The following is a 25,379-nucleotide window of genomic DNA, read 5'->3' on the forward strand; positions in this document are numbered from 1 at the left end:
CATACTGAAAAACTTTGGCACCTGAAGACAAACATATTAGGATACTCATGCAACAACAAAACTCATTCATGCATGTGCAATATGTTGCTATGTAATTAGAAGAACTGTGAATTAAGTAACTCCATACACTATTCAGAAGTAGACCGTTCTAAATACAGTGATGTAAAACTTACACATCAACAAATAATTTCGATTAATAAGATAAATAATATACTACAATAATGTTGATCTTTTCAACACATCCTATGCTTTTATCTAGCCAACACTCCAGGAGCTCCAGACTCAGTATTATGTTATACAGCAGCAAAAGAACAAATCGGAGACGTGGATGAGGATGAGTCCAGCTTCCTAATAACCTAACTGGCTTATTCTGCTGTGTAGTTCTCAATCATAATCATTAGAGCAGTTCATTTTGCTTCAGGACTAAAGTATGTAATAGAGCAAAGCCTAAAACCAATGTCACTGCTTTAAACATCCAACTAGATAAATCCAATAAAAATTATACTCATTAGACAAAATAGAACAGATCTTAAAAAGAAAAAAAAATAAAAGGAAAAAAGTACTGTGGAAGCCATAAAAGAGGCAGAGCACTTCAGTTTTGACTAGTGACCTGAAGACAATAGAGATCTAACTTAAAGAACCACCTAAGCATTGACCAGTGCAAGATAAACTAAGGGGAGCAAATAGGGAAGGATGTTTGCCAGTAGCTTTTCTGAAAGAAAATCCCTCCTCATCAATGTCATTTCTTTTAGTCAACATTTTACTTTAGTAATGCTGAAACAAAAGTGTTTCTTCTACATTTTTCGATAGGCAAATGTTATTTGCCAAATTTTATCTTAATTTATTAAGAATCATAAGCTGACTGAAAAAACTTTATATATTAAATTAGCCAGTAATTTGAATTTTGCACACCTGAAATAAAAATGCAAAGAGAGTGACAATCATATATGGCATCTTCTGCCTTAGAATAACCATGGAATCAAATAAGACAGCTTTCTGCCTCTTCCTTTTTCTACCCTTTCCCCCTTTTCTGTCTATCCACTGGATGCTGTCACATTTTGCATGACCCTGTCACTCTTCTACCCTCTTCAAGAACCAGTTGAGCTTGCCAAGTCATCCAAAAACTCAACAGACAAAATAAGGTCAATAATTTCCTGCATAGGGAGTGGAACCATGTGAAGTTCAGTAAGTGCAAGACCCATCGTAATGGAACAGGACAGAAGAAAAGGATGCTGAGAGGACAGAGTATAACCACCTGAAAATACAGAGGCAGTCCTTGCCATATGTACATCTCTTCACACACATTCTTAAAAGGAATCATGGCCAAAAAGCTTAATCTACCCGATGTTTTAGCTCACATCCCTGGCCTTCCAATTGTGTTCAGTTCTCCTATGTTATTGCACAAAAAGAGATATTTAGTTAAAGCACATCCTCTGTATAATCGGTGTATTGCTTCAGCTTCTCCTGAGATGTGAGGAGATGTCTTTTAAGGCATTAATGTCATAAAAACAGAATATCCCAAGCGGGAAGGGATCCATAAGGATCATCGAGTCCAACTCCTGGCTCCACACAGGACCACCCAAAAACCAAGCCATGTGCCTGAGAACGTTGTCCAAGCACTTCTGTCTAAATGGTTCTGATGTAACCCCCATTTACTATAGGCCTTTGAGCCTGACCCATCAGCCAATTGTTCACCCATCGTGTTATGTATTTGTCTAGCTGTATGCTGGACATTTTGTCCAGAAGCATACTGTGAGAAAACTTTGCTGAAATCCAAAAAGTTGACGTATTCTGGCTTCCCTTGGTCAACTAGATGGGTAACCTTGTCAATAAAGGAAATTAAGTTAGTTAAACAAGACTTTGCCCTCCTGAATCCAAGCTGGTTATGACCAACCACTGCAGTTTTCAATAATATTTCTCATTTAAGACTATTATTATCTGTCTCAAATATTCAGGTGTTGTGAGTCGAACAAGAAAAATCATGACCCGAATGCCTTTAAAAAATATACCTCTATTACACATTTGGCAAGTCCTCTGACCTCGCGTTATGGAAGGTGTGTGCAAGTAACTGCACCAACTCTGCCTGACATACAAACATAAACCTGGCTCCTGCCTCAGAAAGTTCTGCTCATTAACAAGTAGTACAGAACTTACAACATCTTATCAAATCTAAGGACTAGTTAACTAATTACTAATTGTATGAAGCTTCTCTGCTCTTCATACACCCATCAAAGATCTATAATTAATATAATTTCATAGTTCCTACATGGCTTTGCACCCCTTTGCTGACAGCAATGCACTCACTCCTTAGTTTTCACGGGTTCCCCTTTCTCCTCTTTCCCTCCCCAGGCTTGGCTTGGCATTAATGGATTAATGGAAAGGATGACCTCTACTTGCTTTTCACAGTGACCTTCACTATGTATTCTCTTCCACACACACACACACACACACACACACACAAAAAAAAAAAAAGACAAAAAAAACAAAACAGGGAACAGGAGTTGTCAGGCAATCAGATTAAGTGTTTTTACGGGCATGGAGGCTGGCACTTCCCTCCTCTGACGGTGCCTGCAGCAGAAGCCAAAATCAAAGTTATTCAATATGTCAGCTCTGACAGACTTCCTGCAAGGGAAGAGAGATAATATGCTAGCAAGCACAGAGCCTCTGCCTCAGAAGGATGGGGCAGTTCTGCACAGCCACACAAATCAGTGTCTTCACCTTTTTGAACTTTGCAGAGATGGATTTGTTGTGATGTAAAAAAGTCTCCTCTGCAAACAGCTTTGAAAAAGGTTCTCAAGGTTCACTGTCTGCACACCTAACAGAATTTTAGTACCCCCACGAATCTGCAAAAACTGATTGACCCTGACACTGATTATCTAGTAATAGCTCCTGCCTATCTTCATGATCACTTGTGTGGTGTCTTAACGTGAGATTATGAAAATAAGACAGTTGCCTACAAAGAGAGACCACAGGATCTCCCTCCTAAAGCAAATGTCCTGTACTCAGGTAAGTGATCCCCTTAAGTAGTATCACCTCTCTCTTGGTACCTGTCAATAAGCCCGCCTCTGTTAGGAAGCTCTTCTTAGACAGGAACAAGCAATCCACAGAGTGCAGCTATGTAGTGACCTGAGCCTTCAGAGCTGCTGTGGGACAGGTAACAGGAAGTTTTCTTAGGCTGTCTTTGACATGCAAAGGTATGAACCAAGCCTCCTTTTTCTCCTCCACAAATTAGAGAACCACTAAATATTAAGTACTTCAAGGAAGAAGTTTTGTTTGGGTGGTTATCATCAGCAAGAAAGGGATGAAAAAACATATTGCAAGAGAAGGTAAGTCCTAATATGCCTTAATTTATAGTGGAGGAGAGCGTGAGTGTTTTGGCCTGAGGGACTTGGAGTCTCTACTTGACACTGGTATTTAAAGTGACAGATGATTACCCAGAAATGGAAATACAGTGACATTAAAATATTCCCCAAGACATGTATCATTTGATACCCTAGCTACTCTGAAAAAAAAAAATAGAAAAGAAAATAATAATAATTCAGACTGGCTTGAGAGGTAGCACATGCAGCCTGAAGTGTGCTTAAAAAAATATGGGAAAAATAGTGAAATGACTCTATGTCTATATCTAAGACCAAGATCTGGTCTTCAAGGCTAAAAAAGACATACAAAGGTTGGGTAGAAATCAGTAAAAGGATTCACATGGGAACCATTGTGAATGGACTCTACTTACTCAGATGCCCACTTTTTCCCGATATGAAAGATCTCATGATCAATACCATCCCATCTATCAGTCTACAGAGACAGAATCTAGTGTTATATGTAGCAGTACATTCTCTATTAATACCCAAAAAAGCACAGTCACAACTCACTGATAACATTCATAGGTTGTAAACAAAGGTTTGCACCCCTAAATATCAGTGATCTTCTTCCTCTACCCATCCTTGAAACAACCCTTTTTCCTATTCCCTCCCAAGGAAATTCATACAGTTCAAAAGCAAAGCCAGAGAGTTCTTCAACAGACCAAATATCATCTATCAAAGCCCCCACTTCTTCTAGATCTCTATGGTTTAAAATATAACAATAGTGCCACCTACTAATAGTCTGAGGCTGTTTTTACATGACTTTTTAAATTTCCCTATTGTTATGTTTCAGAATCCTAGCTGGTCTCATGGTTGTCTGCCAGTTCGGCATGCCCTTCTCCAATGTGAATGATTTATTGGCAACAAAAAGTTAAAATTTGTGAAACAAGTTCAGTTTTCACCATTACACAGTGGAGTTAGAGAATAGCTAATGATAAAAATATATATATTTCAAGCACTGTTTACTATTTATATCTTTATAAATCATGTATAGCATCCTGCTGTATTCATATTTTTACAGCATAAATTACGTAGGTGACACGTTCTGACAGTCATACAAAATCTGATTCCATGACACATTTCCACTTTCTGCTTTTGGTATTAAAAAAAAAAAAAAAAAGTTAATGTCATTCTGCTTCATATTTATAGTTCCTATAGAGCGACATGGAGGAATTTCAGAGTAGGTTAGTCACATTGATATGCATTTGTTTTCTTACATAAGTGAGACTGCTTATACATAAAATCTGTAATTTTACTGTAATCCACATCTCAGCAAGGCAGAGCTTTCTATACTAATTTGTGTAAAAATCCTGTACACTAAGAAAGGTCTATAAATATTCTCCTTGGGATTTCTAAATACACCTGCCTCTTTCCAAACAATTCACAATTCTCTAGTGATTCTGAGGAGAAAACACACAAAACACATAATGGAATATTTCTATTCCCCTCAAAGCGATCAGCATTATGACATAAGGTGGTGAGAGCAGGACTAGGTACTTTTTAACTGGATGAAATTCAAAAACCAAGACTAATCAGTTAACACTTTCCTCTGACTTAGCCTACAAAACATTAAAAAAATAAAAATAAAATAAGTGCCTGGATGACAGAACTCCAAACACAAGTCAGACCTTCATTTTTCTTCAATCAGAGAAGCACCAAAATACACTATTAGCTGTCTCGGATATACTAGAAAATATACAATATTACTTATGTGTCCAGTCTCTCTTGTAAAACATGTAGCAGCAAATACAGACACTCAGTTAAAAAAAAAAAAAAAAAAAAAAAACAATCAATCAATCAAACAAACAAACAAAAAACGCATTGGTTTTTATTACATTTATTAAGGCAAGCAACACACCCTGTAGACTTCTTCAAATTATGGCAAGAAGCTATGGAGAAAGTGATGATGTTGTTGTCTGGCAAATCAGAACAGCTTTCTTGTTCCTAGCACAGAATTTAGAAGTGTTTCAGGGTCCAACAGAGAGTTAGCAAAACAAAAGACAGAACTCAAAAAATCACGCCCTTACTACACTTGTTTAGCACCAATGGTGATAGGTCAAAATTTCAGTTATGATGCAACTTCTCTAGACATCTTAAAAAGGAAACATGCCAAGCAGGTGGTGGGGCTCAGGAGGACTTGGTTGTTTGGTCTTGCTTTTTGGTCATTATTTTTTATTTAATGGGCTTAGGCTTGTTTTGTCTTCACTTAGTTTTAAGAGAATGTTTGAATACTAGTTTTTGGAGGGTTTTCCTCCCACCTGCAGTCTTTAACATCTTCCAAATTTAAGCATAATACATGATACTCCCTCCCTCTCTGGAATGCAATTCCTATTTCTTTTGCATTGAGAAAATAAGGGTTCAGAAGTCCATGCTAAAAGGGTTTTAGGACTGATTGTCCTAAACAGGAAAGAACAGAGGAACCCAGGATCTAAGCCTGTAAACCTGTAAAGGATCTGTAACACAAAGTAAAAATGAAAAAGATAAAATGCCAACCCTCCCTCTACTGGAGGTTATGGAATCATTTACTCCTTTTCAGACAAAGACTTCTTAAATAGCTGTATGAAGAATACGGATTGAATACGAAGCAGAGATATACTAAACCTTACTGATATTTGAATTATGAATAACCTGTCTTCTGCAAGTTCGATTAGGCACTCCCAAGTTAAATACCATTAACATAATTACATAATTTGCAAGGCAACCATATAAAACTGAGTTTATCAGAGACAAGTTTTGAACATTTTTTGATTACTCACTTTAATGCTACATTACTTACAACTAAAATGCAAGACTGACAAAAACAAAATGATGGGAGCTGAATTTGCTTTTTAAATTGAAGATCACACAGAGACACTGTGAGTCCAAAGGCTTCATACCATACCCAGCAAAATTTTAACAACCAAAGCTGCTGGGTGTGACTTAATTCAGGTTTTAATAGGGCTGAAGGATGTATAAGCCTCATAGCTTCAGTCTTGCGACTATATACGTAGGAAGACAAACTAGCAAATGTCCTAGACTCTAGAAGGCAAAACGTAATGCTTAACAAACATTGCCTACTTTTTATTAAACAAAACATTTATTTTCTCATTAAATGTGTGATATTTTATTCATCTCTCTCATTTTATTCATCCAAAAACTATTCTAATGGTCCAAGGAAGCTTGCAAAGGCACAAGCAAACATGAAATCTACTTCAGTGATGGGAGGCCAAAAGATAAAAGCTCTTATAAATCTCACTACCCAGCTTTACTGTGTAGTTTTTTAAATAGGCCTTTACAATGAACTCTATTTTGCAATGAACTTTTAATCTTTCAACAAGTTATTTCTGCAATTCCATAACAGGACATAGTATGTCAGCCCTTTCAGCCTGTTTTTCAGATAATATGCTAGAGCAATGTTACCCATGTCACTTGGTCACAGTGTTTATTAGAAGACAATCCCTATGAAGAAAGTAAGTACGTTGGAAGAAATGCATTAACTAAATGCAAAGGAAACTAGTAATGACTATGCAACATGTTAATCTGAAAGTACTATCAATATCTCATGTTAATTCTGTCTCAAAGGAGCACCTTCTTGTATGACTACCATATGCTTTTATCCTTTAAAGATGTCTGCCCTCTCTAGTGCCTATTAGAAGGATTTCTCCCAGGCGTTCTGATCATGTTTCAAACCACTTATACTCTTGGACAGCCAAGGGACTGCATTTGCCCTATCAGAAACCTAATGCTGAATACTCAATACTTCAATGTGTCAAATTTATGTACTAGCATGAATTAAAAAGCACCAGGCAGTGAACTAGTAAAACTTCAAGGAAAACACACAGTACTATTCTAATCTTATATGAGTATCTCTGACAAGTTGCCATCTTTTCATCAGAAACGTTACGTTCATCAGAACGTTACGTGTCACCAAATCCAAACCATAGTACATTGGCTCCATAAATATTTTTGTTATGTTTAAATAAGTCTTGGCTAAAAGTTATAAACATATATTTCAATTCTCTTGGCTTAGAAAATAGAATTTGATTTTTTTTTTAAACTTGAAATCTGCTAGGAATTTGTCTTCTAATTCTAGGTGGAAGATGACCCCCACAAAACAATAAAATTTCCTCAGTGAGAACTGTCATAGAATCTTTGAGACACAAAACTTAGCCTGAGTAGTATGTAAGTACATAGATTCCAGTTACTCCACCTATTGCTGTTTTACAGGAACATCTCATGATTACAAGTTGTACATTTCATGTATTGTGCTTCCTATAATTTTGCTTTCTTTTACATTGAGCACTGCTTCGTTGCGCAGCCCACCCCTGGTCCAATCACAAAGGAAAAGTTGTACAAAGTTTTCTTCCAACCTTTACTGTTCAACTGCTTAACTCTTGTCCCTATCCATCCTGGCCTGAGATGTGACTCCAGGAATACACGAGGCACAAACAGCCTCTCCCCGACTCCACTTGGAGGGCATGAAATCTGGCCACTCAATACTCTGGCCTCAGAGTTTTGTCTTCAAGGCCAGGATTTCACACAATGTGTCCATAGCTGAATGACACACACAAAAGAACTTCAAAAGTGCCATGCTCTTAAGATAGATGTCACGGCTGACAGTTATGGTATGGAGCTGTCAGCTGGAGCAACAATACATTCACTGCTTAAATATTCTGCTCTCCCTCCACCCTAGGGCTGGTGCCGCCTAACTTTTGAATAACTCCAGGCCAGGATTTGGTGCTTAGGGAACAATTCATGAAAACCTGCATCTTCAGATAATTCATCCCTTACCGTAGATCACCTCTTCAAGTTTTGTGAGCTCTAGGCTAAAATTACAAGTTTGGAGCATGCTTTGTCAAGCTTGTGCTGATCAAGGGAACTGACAGCATAATTGCTTTATCAAGATGAGTATCTATTTGATGTTCTTTTAAGATTCTGCCCAGCTGGACTGCTAAGCAGAAATTTATGAGGTTTTAGAACAGATGTAACCAGGCTTAGAGCTATGGGGATCCTTTTCTTCCTCCAGATGTACATGTACTCATGTACAAGAGTTTTAGATTTAGTTTCATCTCTCTCTTCTGCCCTCTCTCTCACACACACAAACACGCGTTTCTTGTGCTGCTAATGCCAGGGACATTTTAATTAACCCACAAAATGCCTAAAATAATATACTATGTTTACGGGATCAGGGGAATTTAAAAATTAATAATACTTTAAAATGCTTTCAGCCTCACTATACTTTGTTTCAGGCCACAATTATCCATTAAAGTTGCTAGCAAGTTGCCAAATCTTTGTATCTGCCTGCATGCAGAATGCATGGAAAGAAAGTAGTACTGGAGATATTTTAAGACTAAATACAGAGTATTCAAACAAGTATTAGGTAACGTATTGATCTAAAAGGTCAAGTATATTTCACTGTATGGCAATACTATGAAGTTTAGAAGAGCAATTTATTAACCAAAAATGTGTGAACCTCAATACTATACTTTTAATAAAGATATTTGAATATTTTTCTCTATGTAATGATTGCAGTCAGCCCAGATTCAGAGGCAGTTAAACTCACATTGTCATTAATTTTTTATAACTGAATTTAAAATACTTTACCAAGAGAATCCCTGGGAGGAACATTTAAAATAATTGCATGCTTACATTAGTTAGCAGCAATTCAGAACGATCACTCTCAAGTACAGGCACTGAAAGAACTTCCATGAAGTTAGGATGAAAGCTCAGAGTCTATCACATGCACAACATTCACGAAAGTTTAATGAAATTAAAGGAAATTATTTAAAGTGATATAAATAATCCAACATTATATGTATTTATCTTCTGTAAGATTCTTTTGTGGAGATACAGAAGAAAGATGATCACAGCTGGAAGATCTATAGGAGGATAGGTTTGATGATTGAGCTTTGATTATGTCTTGCGTTTCAGAGATAAAGGACAAGTCCTTTACTAACCTGTTTACAGTCCAGCAACTAAGGGATGAAAACTACATAAAGAAACCACCCAGTGCAAGATTCAGAGAGATTCTGTTAGCTTATCAAGGTAGACTTCCAGCTAACAAAATACAAATATATTCTGTGATAATACTAAATACTAAACACTAAAAATACCAATAAAATAAATACAAAACATTATTTTAGATTATTATTGTCTCATTTAAAGTAATTTATTAAAAGAATTTTGATTCAAATATTGACACTTTAATTCTTAAATTCTTACACCCTTTTGCTATGATTTTTCCCAAAAATAAGAGGTAGCTGACTGTGGACAGTGAAGGGCATTTGTTGAAGCTTTTTATACATTATGGGCTAGAGTTCTTTCTAAAGATTTTAGCGCAAGAAATGTATCAGTGAGTTCAGGTGTTGCTAAATTCTGAGCAATGATGAGCTGAGGAAGAGTCATTTGGGTTATTCTAGGCCTAAGGCCAAATCCTGGCTACAGTTTTAATTCTGATTCAGTACTCTGCTTCTTGAAAGATACTCTCAAGAGATTTTGGCTACATCCAAACTGAAACCAGGAAAGGGTCTCTTCCAATTTAGGAGGCAATTGTAAGAAAAGAAGCTGGGGTACAATCAGATTCAAATCACAAAGTAATCACCAGGCTCCATCTCCACACAATTCAAAGGAGACTTGTTCCCTGTGTTTTGTCTGTTTTTTGTGTTTTTTTTTTGTTTGCTTGCTTGCTTTTTATTTTTTTTTCTTTAAAGAACAGCAACAACTACTTTACCTTTTCATCTCTTTCTCTTCCTTGCTGCAGTTTCGTCTTTAGCTCGTATAAACGCTTCCTTCCCTGCCTTCTTACTCATTTCTTACCGAGCATTATGCCACGGCAGGTTCCCCAGTCTTCCAGAGATGCTTCTGCTCAATACTTGCAAATCTTTTTAGATGACAAAAGAAGACAAACAAAAAAACCACACATGAGAAACAGAATTCCTATGTGTATACTCCTATACTGGAATTCCTTGAACTGCCATGAATAAGAGTAGATCTTCATCCAAGTGTTGAAACTCAAAGACAATTCTAATACAAAAATTTACAATGTAAACTGTAAATAATTAATTGCAATAATTACTCCCCCATCTCACCAACATAAGATCTTGCACCAGTTTTGAAAAGAAGGCAAATAGGATGTTAAAAAAAATAGTTTAATAAAATCCTGGACTTGTGTGTGGAGGTTTTCCGTTTGAACTCCTTTCTTTCTTAATATTCTATTAAATAAATTGTGAAATCATTATATGATCTGAAATAAAAAGCCACTGGTTCAATTCTGCCTAATTTTTAAACACATTATTGCAGTGAATTTAGTAGAAATGTATGATGCTTAACTCTGGGCAGAATATGGTCCGTTGTAAATGACTACTGTTTCTCTCATGGTAATTTAATTCTGATAAAACATAAAAGTGTTTTGTGCATCTATATTCAAACACAAGTTAAAATGCATATTTGACAATGCAGCTTTGTTTTTGGACTGTTGTGCCAAGCTCTAATTTATTTTTGGTGTGAAAACATTTACGCATGTAAGGAAAACATTGATTAATTTGTCTGACAATTTAACTCTGATTTCAGAATTAGCTGGAATCAATTCTCCTCATCTGCCATATGATTTAAATTTCCATTAATATACATTTTAGAAGAAAAGCTAAATATAGAGATCTTATTCACACATTGTTTTCTCTCCTGCATCAGTATAAATCAAAACCAAAAAAAAAGATTAGATGGCAATACAAAAAAAGGTAGGATCTCTGTAAGACCCCATGTTGCAGCTATAAATGGAAAAATATATGAACGTGTTCAATGGAGCTGAAGTTTAATATTACTATCCAAATTCCATTTTATCCCACTGTCACTGCCACCAAAGGAGGGGTTTTATGTTGGAGATAATATGATACTGCAGTATAAGCCCTCCTCAGATTTCAAACAGGTCAACTTGTCAAAGCTTTTTAAGGGAGCCAATTACATTAATTTTCCACAGCAGAGAAATACATATTTCATTTCCATCTCCCACTAGAGATGGGGCCCAGGGATTCTGTTTCGAAAGGCTCTTATCACTAAGTAACATTCGTACCCCCAAAGGAACCTTTGGCAGTCACTGGTCCATTGATATAATTGAGCAAGGTATGAGCTGTCTGACACTGCCATGGCATTGCTCAATAGCGCTGTGCACTAAGCATTCGGAACAATGAAGCTTCAGCAGACGGCCGCATTGTCAATAAATTTCAATTACACTAATTGCCAAGAGTTCAATGAGTGCACTTTGAAAGGGGAGGGGGAAGGACGGATGGAAGATTAAAAAAAGCCTGTGCCTACTAGGGCTAAAGAATAGGATGCAATAAATAAACTGCAGCTTTTAATGGGGGCATTAATGTATTTTTTTAACATGGCTTAACAAGATTTTACAAGCTGTACCAGTTTCAGGGATCCTGTTTTACATTTCTTTGTTACTGTCTCCAAACAACCTATACAGAGACTCAATTATGTGGCATTATCTTTCAGGGAAGAATCATTTTCTTAGGTTTTTATGTTGTTCGTGTTCTGTTTAGGATGGATAATGCATTTGAAAGCAGAATGCTGTAATGTCAATTTCATGAGCAAACGAGGCTGTTCACTGAACAGGCAGAGAGCGACCAAGTGCCTCACCTCACTGGAGTGACACAGCCCCATGCGCCAAATTAATTAGACCTATGTAGGAAACTTGCATATACACATGTGTATTCTCTCCAGTCACTGTTCATATTAAGCACACAGCAATGTGCACACTGTAGATATAAGTAACTGGGATATTTACCTTGTACCCACAGCTTATTTACTGCAATGTCTCAACTTGCATAAAAATACTGGTGACTATTCTGAGACAAATATGGGAGCATTCAATTTGCCTCATATGGGCCAAGAGTCTCCAAACATATTTCCTGTGATAATAATTCTGCTTGGTTTTTCAATATAGTCCTCTGTATAGAAGGGAGCTCAGAGAAAAAAGCACTTTTTTCAAAACTATAAAAATTCTAAGTGAGTAGTTAAATGCTTAAATTAATAACTATAGGATGAAATGATATGAGAACTTACAGGACTGTTAACAGTTCCCACTTCTCTATGAAGTGTACGTTTGAATGTATGTATGTATGTGTGAATTGTTTATGTCGGAAGGGACCTCAGGAGGTCTCTACCTCAAACTCCTGGTCCAAGCAGGGTCAGCTCTGAGGTCAGACAGGGTTGCTCTGGGTGTTATCCCGTTGGGCCTCAAAAATGCCAAGGACAGAGACTGCCCAATCTCACTAAGCAACTTGTTCCAATGCTTGACTGTCCCTGTGGTGAAAAAGATTTTCCTTATAACTTCTTGGATGTTCTCATGTTTCAACTTAGGCATGTTGCCTCTTTTTGTCCCACAGTGCCTCTCATTTATCTGTCAGTGAAAGTTCTTGTTCTATACACAGTTTAATTGCATGGACAAAATTCAACAGTTCCCACAAACCTATAACACAAAAAGGCACACCTAAAAGTGTGGCACTATCAAGATAATGATTTGAAAGTTGAAAGTGGGTCTGCCCCAGTCCACACTACTGTCTCTACAGGTATTCAGGAAAAAAAGAAAAAGAAAAAAGAAATAATTAAAAAAAAAAACCTGTATGTTAACTTTTTCAAGATTTGTTTCTTTTATAAGAAACTAAAGAACATAATAAAGCCAGTTCACTTTTAAAAATTAGGTCTTTTACATCCAATGCATGACCCCTGACAATAATGAGTAAAGCTGTACATGCCTCCCTAAGACATCAGAAAAACTCACAGAACTCACAGTACACTAGCTCAAGGCACAAGACTATTAGGAACAGTCACTTCTCCACTTAACAGATTCTTTAACAATTAATTTGAAAAACATGAGCAGATCACCTCAGTTTTCTGGGTAGAAAGAGCAAACAGAGAGGAAATTAAGCAAAAGAGAGGAAATGAAGAACCAAATGGTAGAAGCAACTTCCTGTTCTGTTTTGCTTGCTTGTGTTTATGAGATGATAGATATCTACAGATTAATCCCCCTTTTTACAGCACAGGCTAGTGTGCTATGTAGTACAGAACTGGAAAACAGCACACAGTATAGGAGGAAGGCTCAAGAAAGAGCTTGCATCACTAATATCACAGTTAATTGCACTTTAAATGCAGAGTCGAAGTGAATGTGGTATAGCGTCAGAAGGCCAGAGGTAAGGAACTTCACAGAGAGCACGAGGTTGTGGAGAATTCCCTGGACAACTCTAGAATTGAAGAAATGATGAGTATTTTCAACTTGAAGGGCAAAACAAGAAGCAGAAATAATAAACAGCATTCTAGAGCTATTTACAGCAATTTGTTAAAATTCCAAAACACTCAATTACCCCAGATCCCAGAATCACCGAATATCCCAAGTTGGAAGCAACCCACAAGGATCATTGAGTCCAGTTCTTGGCTCCACACAGGACCACCCCAAAATCAGATCATGTATCTGAGAGCACTGTCCAAGTGCTTCTTGGTCTCCGGCAGGTTCAGTGCCATGACCACTGCCCTGGGAAACCTGTCCCAGTGCCCAACCACCCTCTGGGTGCAGAACCTTTCCCTAACACCCAGCCTGACCCTCCCCTGTCCCAGCTCCATGCCGTTCCCTCGGGTCCTGTCGCTGTCCCCAGAGAGCAGAGCTCAGCGCCTGCCCCTCCGCTCCCCTCGTGAGGGAGCTGCAGGCCGCCATGAGGCCTCCCCTCGGCCTGCTCTGCTCTGGGATGAACAAACCGAGGGACCTCAGCTGCTCCTCATATGCCTTGCCCTCTAGACCCTTCACCATCTTTGTAGTCCTCCTTTGGACACTCTAATAGTTTTATGTCCTTCATATACTGTGGCACCCAAAACTGCCCACAGTACTTGAGGTGAGGCCGCACCAGTGCAGAGCAGAGCGGGACAATCCCTTCCCCTGACCGGCTGGCAGTGCTGTGCCTGAGGCACCCCAGGACTAAACCTGGCCCTTTGGGCTGCCATGGCACACTGCTGGCTCATGTTCAACTTGCCATCGACCAGAACCCCCAGGTCCCTTTCCATGGGGCTGCTCTCCAGCCTCTCGTCCCCCCGTCTGTACATACAGCCAGGGTTGCCCTTTCCCAGGCGCAGAATCCAGCACTTGTTTTAGTTAAACGTCATATTGTAGGTGATTGCCCAGATCTTGTCTCATCTGTCAAGATCTCTCTACAAGGCCTCTCCACCCTCAAAGGAGCCAACGTCTTACTCAATGTACCTTCAAGTCCTACATCCAAGTCATTTATGAAAACATTAAAAGGAATTGGCCCCAAAATGGAGCCCTGGGGAACCCCACTGGTGACTGGCCGCCAGTCTGATGTAACCCCATTTACCATAACCCTTTGAGCCTGACCTGTCAATGTAACAGTATGTGTAATAAAAGGCTGTGCTGTTGTTTGTTTGTTTGTTTTCCTAAAATTACTGCAAAAAATAAAAGCACATTTTGATGCTCCTGTCTTTTCCTCAACCCAAATAAACCAAATTTATTGGTCCTCACTCTCAGACTCCTCTTTCCCACCCATCTTTCTGCATTCAATTTCCAACTGCTAATCTGGAAGTGGAATTCAATGGGAAAACTGTGAAAATTTTAAGGAGCCTTCTGAAAAATCAGCGCTTGCAAGGAGGAATAGGGACCAAGTGTTTTTTGGCCCCAAAGAGGTGAGTAGTGCAGTGTGCTAGCCACCCTGCCCACCTGTACATCTAGCCTCATCACGGCTTGTAATTTCGCTTATTTAAGGCAGGGTGCTGCAGCCAAAGGACACAAAGCTTGTTTCTCATTCAGCTCACAAAACAGCTTGTTCAGGGTAAGAATTCTGTGCCAGGCATTTTTCTTAACTCCAGCATTTCCTTAGCAATTTCTAAACACTTTTAGGAACTGTTAGTAACAAAGTAACTGTTTCACTGTTTTGAAGTGAAACAGGGCAGACTGTTTAGGTTCAGCTGCATTAGATGTTCTGATCACAGATTTTTTTTTGACTGATGGCACAAGTAATATTATTAACAGCAACAACAAACACCTTGGCTTTTACACAGAAAGAGCACCAGCTGATAAACAGATTTTCTCTCTTCGTGTTTTTTTCACAAAAATTTTAGATACCAAAACCAGCCCAAGTATGTCTCTATTTCTCATGAAATTATGCCAAAAAAATATCACCACAAAAATCTAGAGAGGCAAACCGTTCTTTCATCCGGGCATTTATATAGTGCTAATCACAGCAAGAGGAATTATTTTTAGATTCAAGATCAGGATTCGTCATGATCCTGTATTTCGACATCCTGCAGAGGGTAGGCAGTACAATGGCACAGAATCATTCCTGCATTGACCAAAATCTTCTGGTTGAACAAAAGCTATTTCTGATCAGATATCTGACCTTGATTTAACAACTTAGTGACAGAAATTCCACCAAATTTATTGGTAATGTTGCCAATGGTAATTTTTTCTTAAAAATGTGTACTTGGTTTCTGTTGTTGCCCTCACCTGTATGCACTGCTAGAATTGTGCCTGCTTGTTTGAAAAGTCCAGCAGGTAAATACGGATGCAAATAAAAACGAAAGAGCATCAGAGGTGCTGTGTGCACCTTTGACATGAAAATCTCCCCTGAACCAACACCTTCACATCTTTTTGAAAATTAATTCTAATATCAAGTTGCACATGCTTCCTGTTTTCCATAGAATATTTTGTTTATAGGTTACAGGATCGTGCCTATAGAAAAATCTATGTGAAATAGCTAAATCACATATGAATTAAAATATCACACTTATAACAAGTTTAATTTTATACTTATTATATCAATCCTGGATAGTTATCCGTCCACTGGAATTTATTTTTCTAAGACTGAATTTTGTGTACACTGCAAGGTACTCCACTGGTAAAACCGAATTTTCCCCTTTCAGTGCCACACTTATGAACAAGCCCTGAATGATAACAAGGTGGGAAGAATCTCTCCATTTTCACTTCAGAAGCGCAGATGTTCCCTAGTGAAAGAAAAAAAAAATACTTGCTTGTGAACTGTAACAAATAATGTTTGATTTCCTTTTTATTGTTTTGGAATATGCTTTCATATATGTCCAAAAAAACCCCACCAAGTAATAGTTAATGGTACTTAGACAAAAGACCTTCAAGAAAAAGAGAGGTCTTCTGTAGGAAGGTATATGTGATGCTATAGCATCATATCAGCATAAATAGTCTGGTTTACATGTGAATATTGTGGTTGTGTGCTTTCTGATTTTACGGGACAATCATGTAAATTCATTGAACCAAAATAATTTTAAGCTTAAATCATGATAACTCTGGATATACTAACTTTCCAACTGGAACCTTTCTATTAATATCAGCTTTTGAATCTACAGTGCTAGACTTCAAATTTAAAAAACAAACAAACAAAATATTTCCTGGTTTAATCCCACATTTATAAGACCTGTGAGACTTAATGACGTCAAATGATTCCTGATGTCTGAGAGTCAGTTTTTTGCTTCCTTCCATTTACATAATAAAGCACTACTTCCAGGATAACAGGACATAGCTATATGCAACTTTCTGCGTGATCCTGCAGCTCTTTACAAGGTTTTTGCTCTCCACAGACATAAATTCATTTAACAGCATTTACTGTGTACCCAGATTGTAGTAAAAACTCTCTTTTGAACTGCTAAATACTTAGTTCCTCTCAGAACTTTTATCTAAAAAAAAATAAAGCCTGTAAGTGTTGTTGAAAATTCTGAGAATCTATGAGAACAGTATCCTGTCCAAGTGTACTAGAGAAGTGTGATATATTAAACCTGACAGGATGATGTTCATTAATCTTTGAAATGTAGTCGGGACACTGGTAATTCCAAGAGGCATTACATTAAAATGAAAAGCCCCCTTATGGCAAATGAAGCTGGTTTTTTGTTTCCTGTCATCATCCATTTGTAACTGCCAATAGCTGCTAGTTAAATCAATGCACCTGATAAATATTGCTTGGCTGAGGAAATCTAGAGAATCATCATTTCTTTGCACTGGGTATTTATCTTGTTTTCTTATTGCATTTATTTTTCAGCAGCACTATACTCTGAAAACCTCCTCATACCATTTGGCTTTTCAGCAATTAACAGTGGCCTAGGGGCAAATTGAGGGAGAGATGGTTTCAGACCAAAGCACATAGTACAGCTGTTGCTTTACCACTCTTCCTTGCAGAGGAAGAGGCTTGTGGACAGAATTTTGTGATGACTTTATTCGCTATCTGCCTCTCACAACTGTACGGTAACATTTGGGACAATTTGGAACAGAAAAGCTTTATTTCTCCTTAAATCCAGGGAAATACTGCATCTATAAGAAAAATATGGAAATGGACCCATATACCAGCATCAAGTGAAGACTGGATCTAGTCAACAATTCACCCCTCCCTCATCTTTAGACCATTACATTATCAAATTTAAGGAGAAAAGATGAAACTGTTTTACTGTTTACAGTTTAACCTTTTCGCTTCAAGTCATGTAGCTATGACTTGTAAAGGAAATGCAGACAAATGAGTGGGGGCAAAAGGTGTGTATACTTGATACAGTCTTTAAAACTCTCATTTGTTTATTGTTTTTGCCTGTGGTATACAAAATATGAATTTTAAGGCTTATCCATATTTCTCTACACTATATATTTCTAGATCTTGCTTATGAAAATATAGTGTTCTTGAGAAGTGCCCATTTACTCTGATTGCTCACTTATTTCACGTGTCTAGCCTGTGATCTTGGCAATCCAGTATTAGTGATCATTTTTAATTGTGGGCACATCCATTGGACTGAGTTTGCTCTGAATTAAAATTTTAACATAATTTTGCGTAGTTATTCTGTAATACCTGTTGTTGTCAGAGTTTAAAAATGCTGATATGCTTTTGTCTATTTTTCTTTAATGGTTAAATTCCTGAGATATTAAAGGTTTCCTTCAGTGACATGCAAAAACTTTTACAGGAGGCAAACTTTTCATCAGGGCAAGTGAAAAACTATTTTATTTAATTTTCAACAGAAAGAAGCTCTCTCTAGTGATTTACTGGTGGCATTTATTTTTCAGATATGTAAAGAAGCAGAGAAAGCAGTACTTTGAATGCTGTTCTGAAGCATAGGGTCAATGGTTTTCTCTACCAGAAATCTCCTATTTGATCTTGGGCAAGCCGATCTGAACACTAGCCCTCCATCTTTCAAACAGGTTAACAATTCCCCCTGTGATGCAGTAGTAGTGTGAAGACACAGATATTATACGACATGAGGCCTACAGCTAGCAGCTCTGAGAGCTGTGTGGATACAGACAATATACCACCAAAACCAGATAATGTCTCAAGACAAAGTTATCTGGCAAAAGAACAAGATCCACTTAGCAAATCTGCCAACACTTTTGGTCTACAGTTGGCTATATCCACTGCCAAATCCAATACGATTCTTCTCTCCCAAGACAGAAAATGCATTAGAACTTAATTTTTTCTCATTTTCACAAGTAGGTTTTGGTCCATGACTTCCATACTAACTTAGCTGGACATGTGTTTAGTTTGAGCCATACTTTTACCTAAGTTTTTATGGGCAGATTTAGTCCAGGTTTTGTACACACACCACAGTAAAGGCTTCATCTAGCAAAATAATTAATGCATAACTTGAAGCATTAAAATAATGTCACAGAACTCAATGCAGCTGACTATGTATTTAAGGTTGCACATACATACGTGCCCTGTAACTGAAGTCACAAGTTTGCAGGGCTGCCCTCTGCATTAATCCCTTCACACCACACCATGGAGAGGGATACTGTTTTGACTGAAGAACCACGACCAAATCCTTCAGCACATGCTGTATGGTTTTCCTGAAGGTCAGGAACACCAGGGAAAAGAAGGACGAAGAAGACTGTGCTGCTGCCTAGTACTACACGAGCATGCAAGGGAAAAGCTGCCCGAGGACGGCTCGTGCTCTACTTCCAACACTGTGGGTCACAAACATAACAACGCAGACAATGTCATGCACGAAGGCCATGAAAAAAGCTATTGAAAAGCAAAATCTTAACACACTGAGAAGGAAGAGCAAGGAAGCACTGATGTGTTTTATTAGAAATAACCAATCTTAATAGCATATAAGCATATAAATATCCGCATCCCATTTTTGCATCACCCTTTATTATCATTTGGTAAAGTCTTGCAGTTCTGTCATCCCTGCCTTTCAACGTGCTTTACCATAACAGTGGCCATCATCAGGAATGCTATTATTATCTCTGCCATAAATACAAATCTATCATCTCTGTAGCAAGCTTTAAGATCGGGCTTAAATACAAACAATACAAACTTACACCACTCCACCAATCCCCTTGAACCTGTGAAAACTGTCAGCCAATTCAGTGCCTCAGCAGCCAATTTTAATGGAGCTGCCTTTAGAAATCCAACCGTGGCTGACTGGTATTCACTGTCTTGCTCACATCCTCATTTTCAGTCAGGAATAGCTTGCTCCTAAGTTTGACAATATATATTTCACATTTGGTAATTATTCTTCATCACATTATCATAATGTACCATGTCCTGAGGGCAACAGCCCTTTGAGATTCAGTTCTCTTGGCCTCTCCCATTAATACAGGCCTACTGGCTGTTTTACATGACTGAGGTTTGACTCACAGAAATACAAATAACATAAATTTAGGCCACTGGCTTTTTAATCTCCCCTTGGCTCCCCAGAAAGGCAAATGACAGTATTCTAATCTGTTTTCCATTATAATTAAGGCTCTCATTTAGTTTACGGTTTTATAATTGGAGCACCAAACCTCGAGAAAAATCACAGGTCCTTTCCACTTCACAGGCACATCAGGGCAATTCTGCACGTAACAGAAGAGGCCATAGGCAGTAACAGAAGAGATATTTATTTAAGAGAAGAGACATGGTTCATAAGGTTCACATTTCCAAGGTGATGAAAAGCATGTCTACACAGCACAAGTGGACACATACTAGCACTGAGCAAACCACAAATAGTTCATATCTGGTGCAGTAAAAGCAACCCCTGCCCCATGCCATGCCCCATGACATGATTTAAACACGCTCGGAATCACAGAATCACAGAATCGTCTAGGTTGGAAGAGACCTCCAAGATCATCTAGTCCAACCTCTGCCCTAACACTAACAAGTCCTACACTAAACCATATCACTAAGGGCTACATCTAAACGTCTTTTAAAGACCTCCAGGGATGGTGACTCAACCACCTCCCTGGGCAGCCCATTCCAATGCCTAACAACCCTTTCAGTAAAGAAGTTCTTCCTAATATCCAACCTAAACCTCCCCTGGTGCAACTTTAGCCCATTCCCCCTCATCCTGCCACCAGGCACGTGGGAGAACAGACCAACCCCCACCTCGTTACAGCCTCCTTTAAGGTACCTGTAGAGAGCGATAAGGTCACCCCTGAGCCTCCTCCAGGCTAAACAATCCCAGCTCCCTCAGCTGCTCCTCGTAAGACTTGTTCTCCAGACCCCTCACCAGCTTCGTTGCCCTTCTCTGGACTCTCTCGAGCACCTCCATGTCCTTCTTGTAGTGAGGGGCCCAAAACTGAATGCAGTACTCGAGGTGCGGCCTCACCAGAGCCGAGTACAGGGGGACAATCACCTCCCTAGACCTGCTGGCCACACTGCTTCTTATGCAAGCCAGGATGCTGTTGGCCTTCTTGGCCACCTGGGCACACTGCTGGCTCATATTCAGCTGCCTATCGACCAATACTCCCAGGTCCTTCTCTGCCAGGCAGCTTTCCAGCCACTCATCTCCCAGCCTGTAGCGCTGCTTGGGGTTGTTGCGCCCCAGATGCAGGACCTGGCACTTGGCCTTGTTGAACTTCATGCAGTTGGCCTCAGCCCATCGGTCCAGCCTATCCAGATCCTCCTGCAGAGCCTTCCTTCCCTCGAGCAGATCGACACACGCACCTAACTTGGTGTCATCTGCAAACTTACTGAGGGTGCACTCAATCCCCTCACCCAGATCATCGATAAAGATATTAAAGAGGACCGGCCCCAGCACTGAGCCCTGGGGGACTCCACTAGTGACCGGCCTCCAACTGGATTTGGCTCCATTCACCACCACTCTTTGGGCCCGGCCATCCAGCCAGTTTTTAACCCAACAAAGCGTACGCCAGTCCAAGCCACGAGCAGCCAGTTTCTTGAGGAGAATGTTGTGGGAAACAGTGTCAAAAGCCTTACTGAAGTCAAGGTAGATCACATCCACAGCCTTCCCCTCATCCACCAAGCGCGTCACTTGGTCATAGAAGGAGATCAGGTTAGTCAAGCAGGACCTACCTTTCATAAACCCATGCTCACTGGGCCTGATCGCCTGGTTGCCGCTCATCACAGTAAAAATAGTTTGGGATTTATAATAGTGCTTCCCTGAGACTGGATCTTTCCAAGAAGGTAAAGTTCTCATGTGGACTTTGGGGAACTCTAACTTTGTTGGCTTTGACTGGGGGGATGAAGCCAGATGAAAAGATGGTTCTTCTTACAGCAAGGAACTATGAAAAAGTGCTCTCAGCTGACAAAGACAAGCAGCAGAGATATGCCAAAGGCTGGACTACATATCCCATAACAAATAACCTTGGTTTTGTTCTGAATGAGGTATTTTAGTTGTTAACAACGCCAGGAGACTGGAGTGTGTGTTTGTTCTTTCTGCTTTGTGTCATTAATGCTATTCCAGAACATGAAAACTTCACTCAAACCATTATCAACCTACACGCATAGTGCCAATTAAAAAGAATACATTTTGACATGTTTTAATTCTAATCATCCACAGTTAGGGCAATACAAGTTCCCAAGGAAGAAGGAAGTGACAATACAGGATTTTTTTTCTCCCACAGTCTAAAGAAATCTGTAAAAGAAACTTAGGGAAGCAACAGTGAAGTGACACACAGATATGCCAGCTCATACTTAGGAGCAACAAGGGTGAGACTGAACTGTAGGATTACAAATGCAATAGGGTTAATGTATGTGGCAAAAATCATCATCCATCAGCATGGGAAAACCAGGCATGGTAACAGCAGCGTGCACAATGAAACAGGGTTAAAGAACTTCCAGTTCTTTCAGGATGCCTACAGCTCCTCTATTCCACAAGGGCCACGACCACAGAGATGTTGGTTATATTCAAAACAAGTGTCTGCCAAGAGAAGTACTGGTGTATTGGCATCTCGGGGGGGATTTCTGACCTGCATTTTCTCGAGTAGCTGAGCTTTTCCCAAACTGCTGGTGTATACTCAAAGCTGGTGCTTAGTGAAGCAGATGCTATTGTAAACGACAGGTGAGCTGGTCTCTCTGAGGCAGCACGGAGGGGTGCATCTTTATTAAAGTAAGCCAGCCCCTCTTATCATGAGATTGTTCCAGGAGTCAAAACATGGTCCCAGCAAGGACAATGACAACGGGGTTTGTACTGTAAGCCTCTTCAAACCCTAACTTTAAAAACCAAGGCAGGCATTGCGTGACATGATGGCTCCTTGCAGTTTACTGCCAGACATGCATTTTGACATGTATGGTCCACAAACCATATGTCACTTTCTATATCCCCACCCTCTCACTTATAAGCTCAGTTTGAACTAAAAAGAGCTATCATTCTTTATCCAACCTTTAGTTTGGGCAAAGCGCTTCCATTTTTTTTTTTCTCTTAGTCCTCGGTGGTATCAGTTTGGGTATTATTTACATGATGTATAAAAAATAATTACAAAAAGTTGTTGGAAGAAAGCTATTTCACTTTGCTTCCAGAGCAGGGATTAAAATCAACTTCACTTCAAGTCCAACGCTGTTGGCCAGCAGTCAAAAAACTACGCAATGAGGTGATTGTGACTTTGTTGCTAGAGGAGCATGTTTTTAAAAGAATTACATGGGAAATACACTACCTGCCATACATACCACAGGAGATGGCATGCAGCACCGCAAATGTTCAGAGGGAAATGGGATGCACGTACCTACTGCACAATAGCTGTCCTCCAAAGAAGCCCATTGTTGAGATGGTTCGATGCTTCTCCACAAAAAAAAAATAAAATAAAATAAAATAAAAGGCCTTTAACCTTTTTCTAACAATGCCAAGGGAAAAAAAAATGATTCAGCTTTTCAAATGGTAAATTAAACTATCTACCAACTAAGGTTCAAATTGGAATTATGTCACAGTCAGGAGAGAAGAGTCTGGAATTCTTCTACCTGCCCTTTTTTTTCCCTTTGATTTGACATAAAATGAAATGAAATGAAATGAAATGAAAAAATAAAAAATAATAAAATAAAATAAAATAAATTATAATAAAACAAAACAAAAAAATAAAGCAAAATAAAATAAAATAGAGAGGGGTATTTTTACTCATTTTTTTATTGCTATTCTGCAACTTCCTCAAACTGTAAGAGGCTCTAAAATTGCAGAGCAGTAAAAGGAAAAAAAAAAAAAAAAAGGAAGAAAATAAATCACAGATATTATCAATTTCATTGCAAGAAGAAAGATAAGGATGAGAAAAGAACATGTTAGGCCTGCATAAGTTTGATGTTGCCATTTCATCTAGTCTATAGTGTTTCCCACAAATGGAAAAAAAAGATGAAGATAAAAGTTGCTCTATTTATATCATGTTAAAGGTAAAAATTTTGAAGTTGTTTCTATTTTGGAGAAATTGTTCTGCCATTTTTCAGCACAATCTACTGACATGTTATCTGGCTTCATCAAACACATGAAAGAGCCAGGAAGAGAAATGGTTTGAGCAGGTTTTCTCAAAAGCAGTCAAGTATTTCCAAAGACTATTTATGTCAATAACATAAGCAATACTTACTATATAAGCCATAGCTCAAGTGGCTGCAAATCAGCCTTTATAACCCTAAAATCTTACCGCCAGCTACTGACCGAGTGGAACGGCGTTAACTGAGTTGAACCATTTGATTAAATCTTAGAGGTCATATACTTCAGTGAAGCTGCTCAAAGACTGCAATTTTTGCCAGATTGTGATACCTGAAGTTACCACTGAGCTACAATGAACTTAGCAGTGAAGCAAACTCCAATTCTACTAATTTTGACACTCTAAAGTTTATAGAAGCTGAACTTCCTTCATCCTTCGTAACATGTTTATGAAGTGATTTGCCAAACTTCACTACAGCTTCACAGACAAGGCAGTAAAATGTACAAGCTAATTTGTAACAAGAATCTGCAAATGTTACACACATTTATAAAAAAAAAATGATATGCAAGTTAATCTGACTTAAACAAAAGGGAAACAGCATGTTTATGTCTACGGCAGAAACCACTGTAGCTTTGGGAAGACGGACGAAGACCATCAAACATAAAATCTGACTAAGCCAGCAATGGTTAACACTGAATATCTGAACCACAAATCTTAAAGCAGATAGTACAAAAGAATTTATTGCAGCCCTGGAAAATGCAGGGGTGAACATGTGCTTCACACAGTGTGACAATATCTGTAGATTCTGTCATAGGGATGAGATGTTACCTGTAACTCATGGAAAGCCTAATTAATGCAATTACCTTGTGCAACTAGGTGTGATATGTTTAAAATTAATTCATAAGCAAGTTGTGGATGTGAACACTCCACAGCCTCACAAAATCAAGGAAGCAGAGAACACACCTGGTCAATAATAACTTATTGGTTGTCAGATCACTTAGAAATGTGCTCTTACATGGAGTTTCAAAATTTTCTTATGATTCTGCATGACCAGCCAAAATTATAGGCCAGGTCTTATGGATGCATGGGCTAAATGAAGCACTTGAGATACAGGAGTCCTAACACAAGTCAACGACATTAAACACAGGAGTCAGGAAAAAAATCAGGAATTATGGCAAAATGCTCTTAAAAGGGGGAAGTTAGAAAAGAAAAGGATCATTGGCAAGTGAAGTGGCAATAAAAATTAAAATCATTTTATGACAGAAATATGGGCATAACCCCAGAATTCTGACAGGTACATTTTCTAGTAAATAAATAAATAAATAAATAATCAAATCTGATAATAAGATTTCCATGGGAAATTTTTCTTTTGCTACTGGGTTTTTAAATTTTACTTGTCTTCCTGT

General features: G+C 38.6%; 1 protein-coding gene across 12 annotated transcripts in view; it reads right to left on the reverse strand.

Annotated features, from left to right (window-relative positions):
* The window catches only part of LOC308190113 (uncharacterized protein), a 252,343-nt gene extending 228,723 nt beyond the window's left edge, over nt 1-23,620 (reverse strand). For 11 of the 12 annotated variants that reach the window (XR_013946902.1, XR_013946903.1, XR_013946904.1 and 8 more), the window contains exon 1: nt 10,069-10,611. Coding sequence is in view for 2 of the 12 variants with exons in the window: in XM_080581084.1 (XP_080437210.1) it covers nt 10,069-10,076 (8 nt within the window). In the remaining 10 variants the exon portion in view is untranslated. Of the gene's footprint in view, nt 1-10,068; nt 10,612-23,286 lie in introns of those variants that run through there. The other variant, XM_080581083.1, reaches the window with a different exon arrangement.
* Between the last annotated feature and the right edge of the window lie 1,759 nt (nt 23,621-25,379).

This window comes from Anser brachyrhynchus, assembly GCF_964034855.1.
Source record: "Anser brachyrhynchus genome assembly, chromosome: 2".
Lineage (NCBI taxonomy): Eukaryota > Metazoa > Chordata > Aves > Anseriformes > Anatidae > Anser > Anser brachyrhynchus.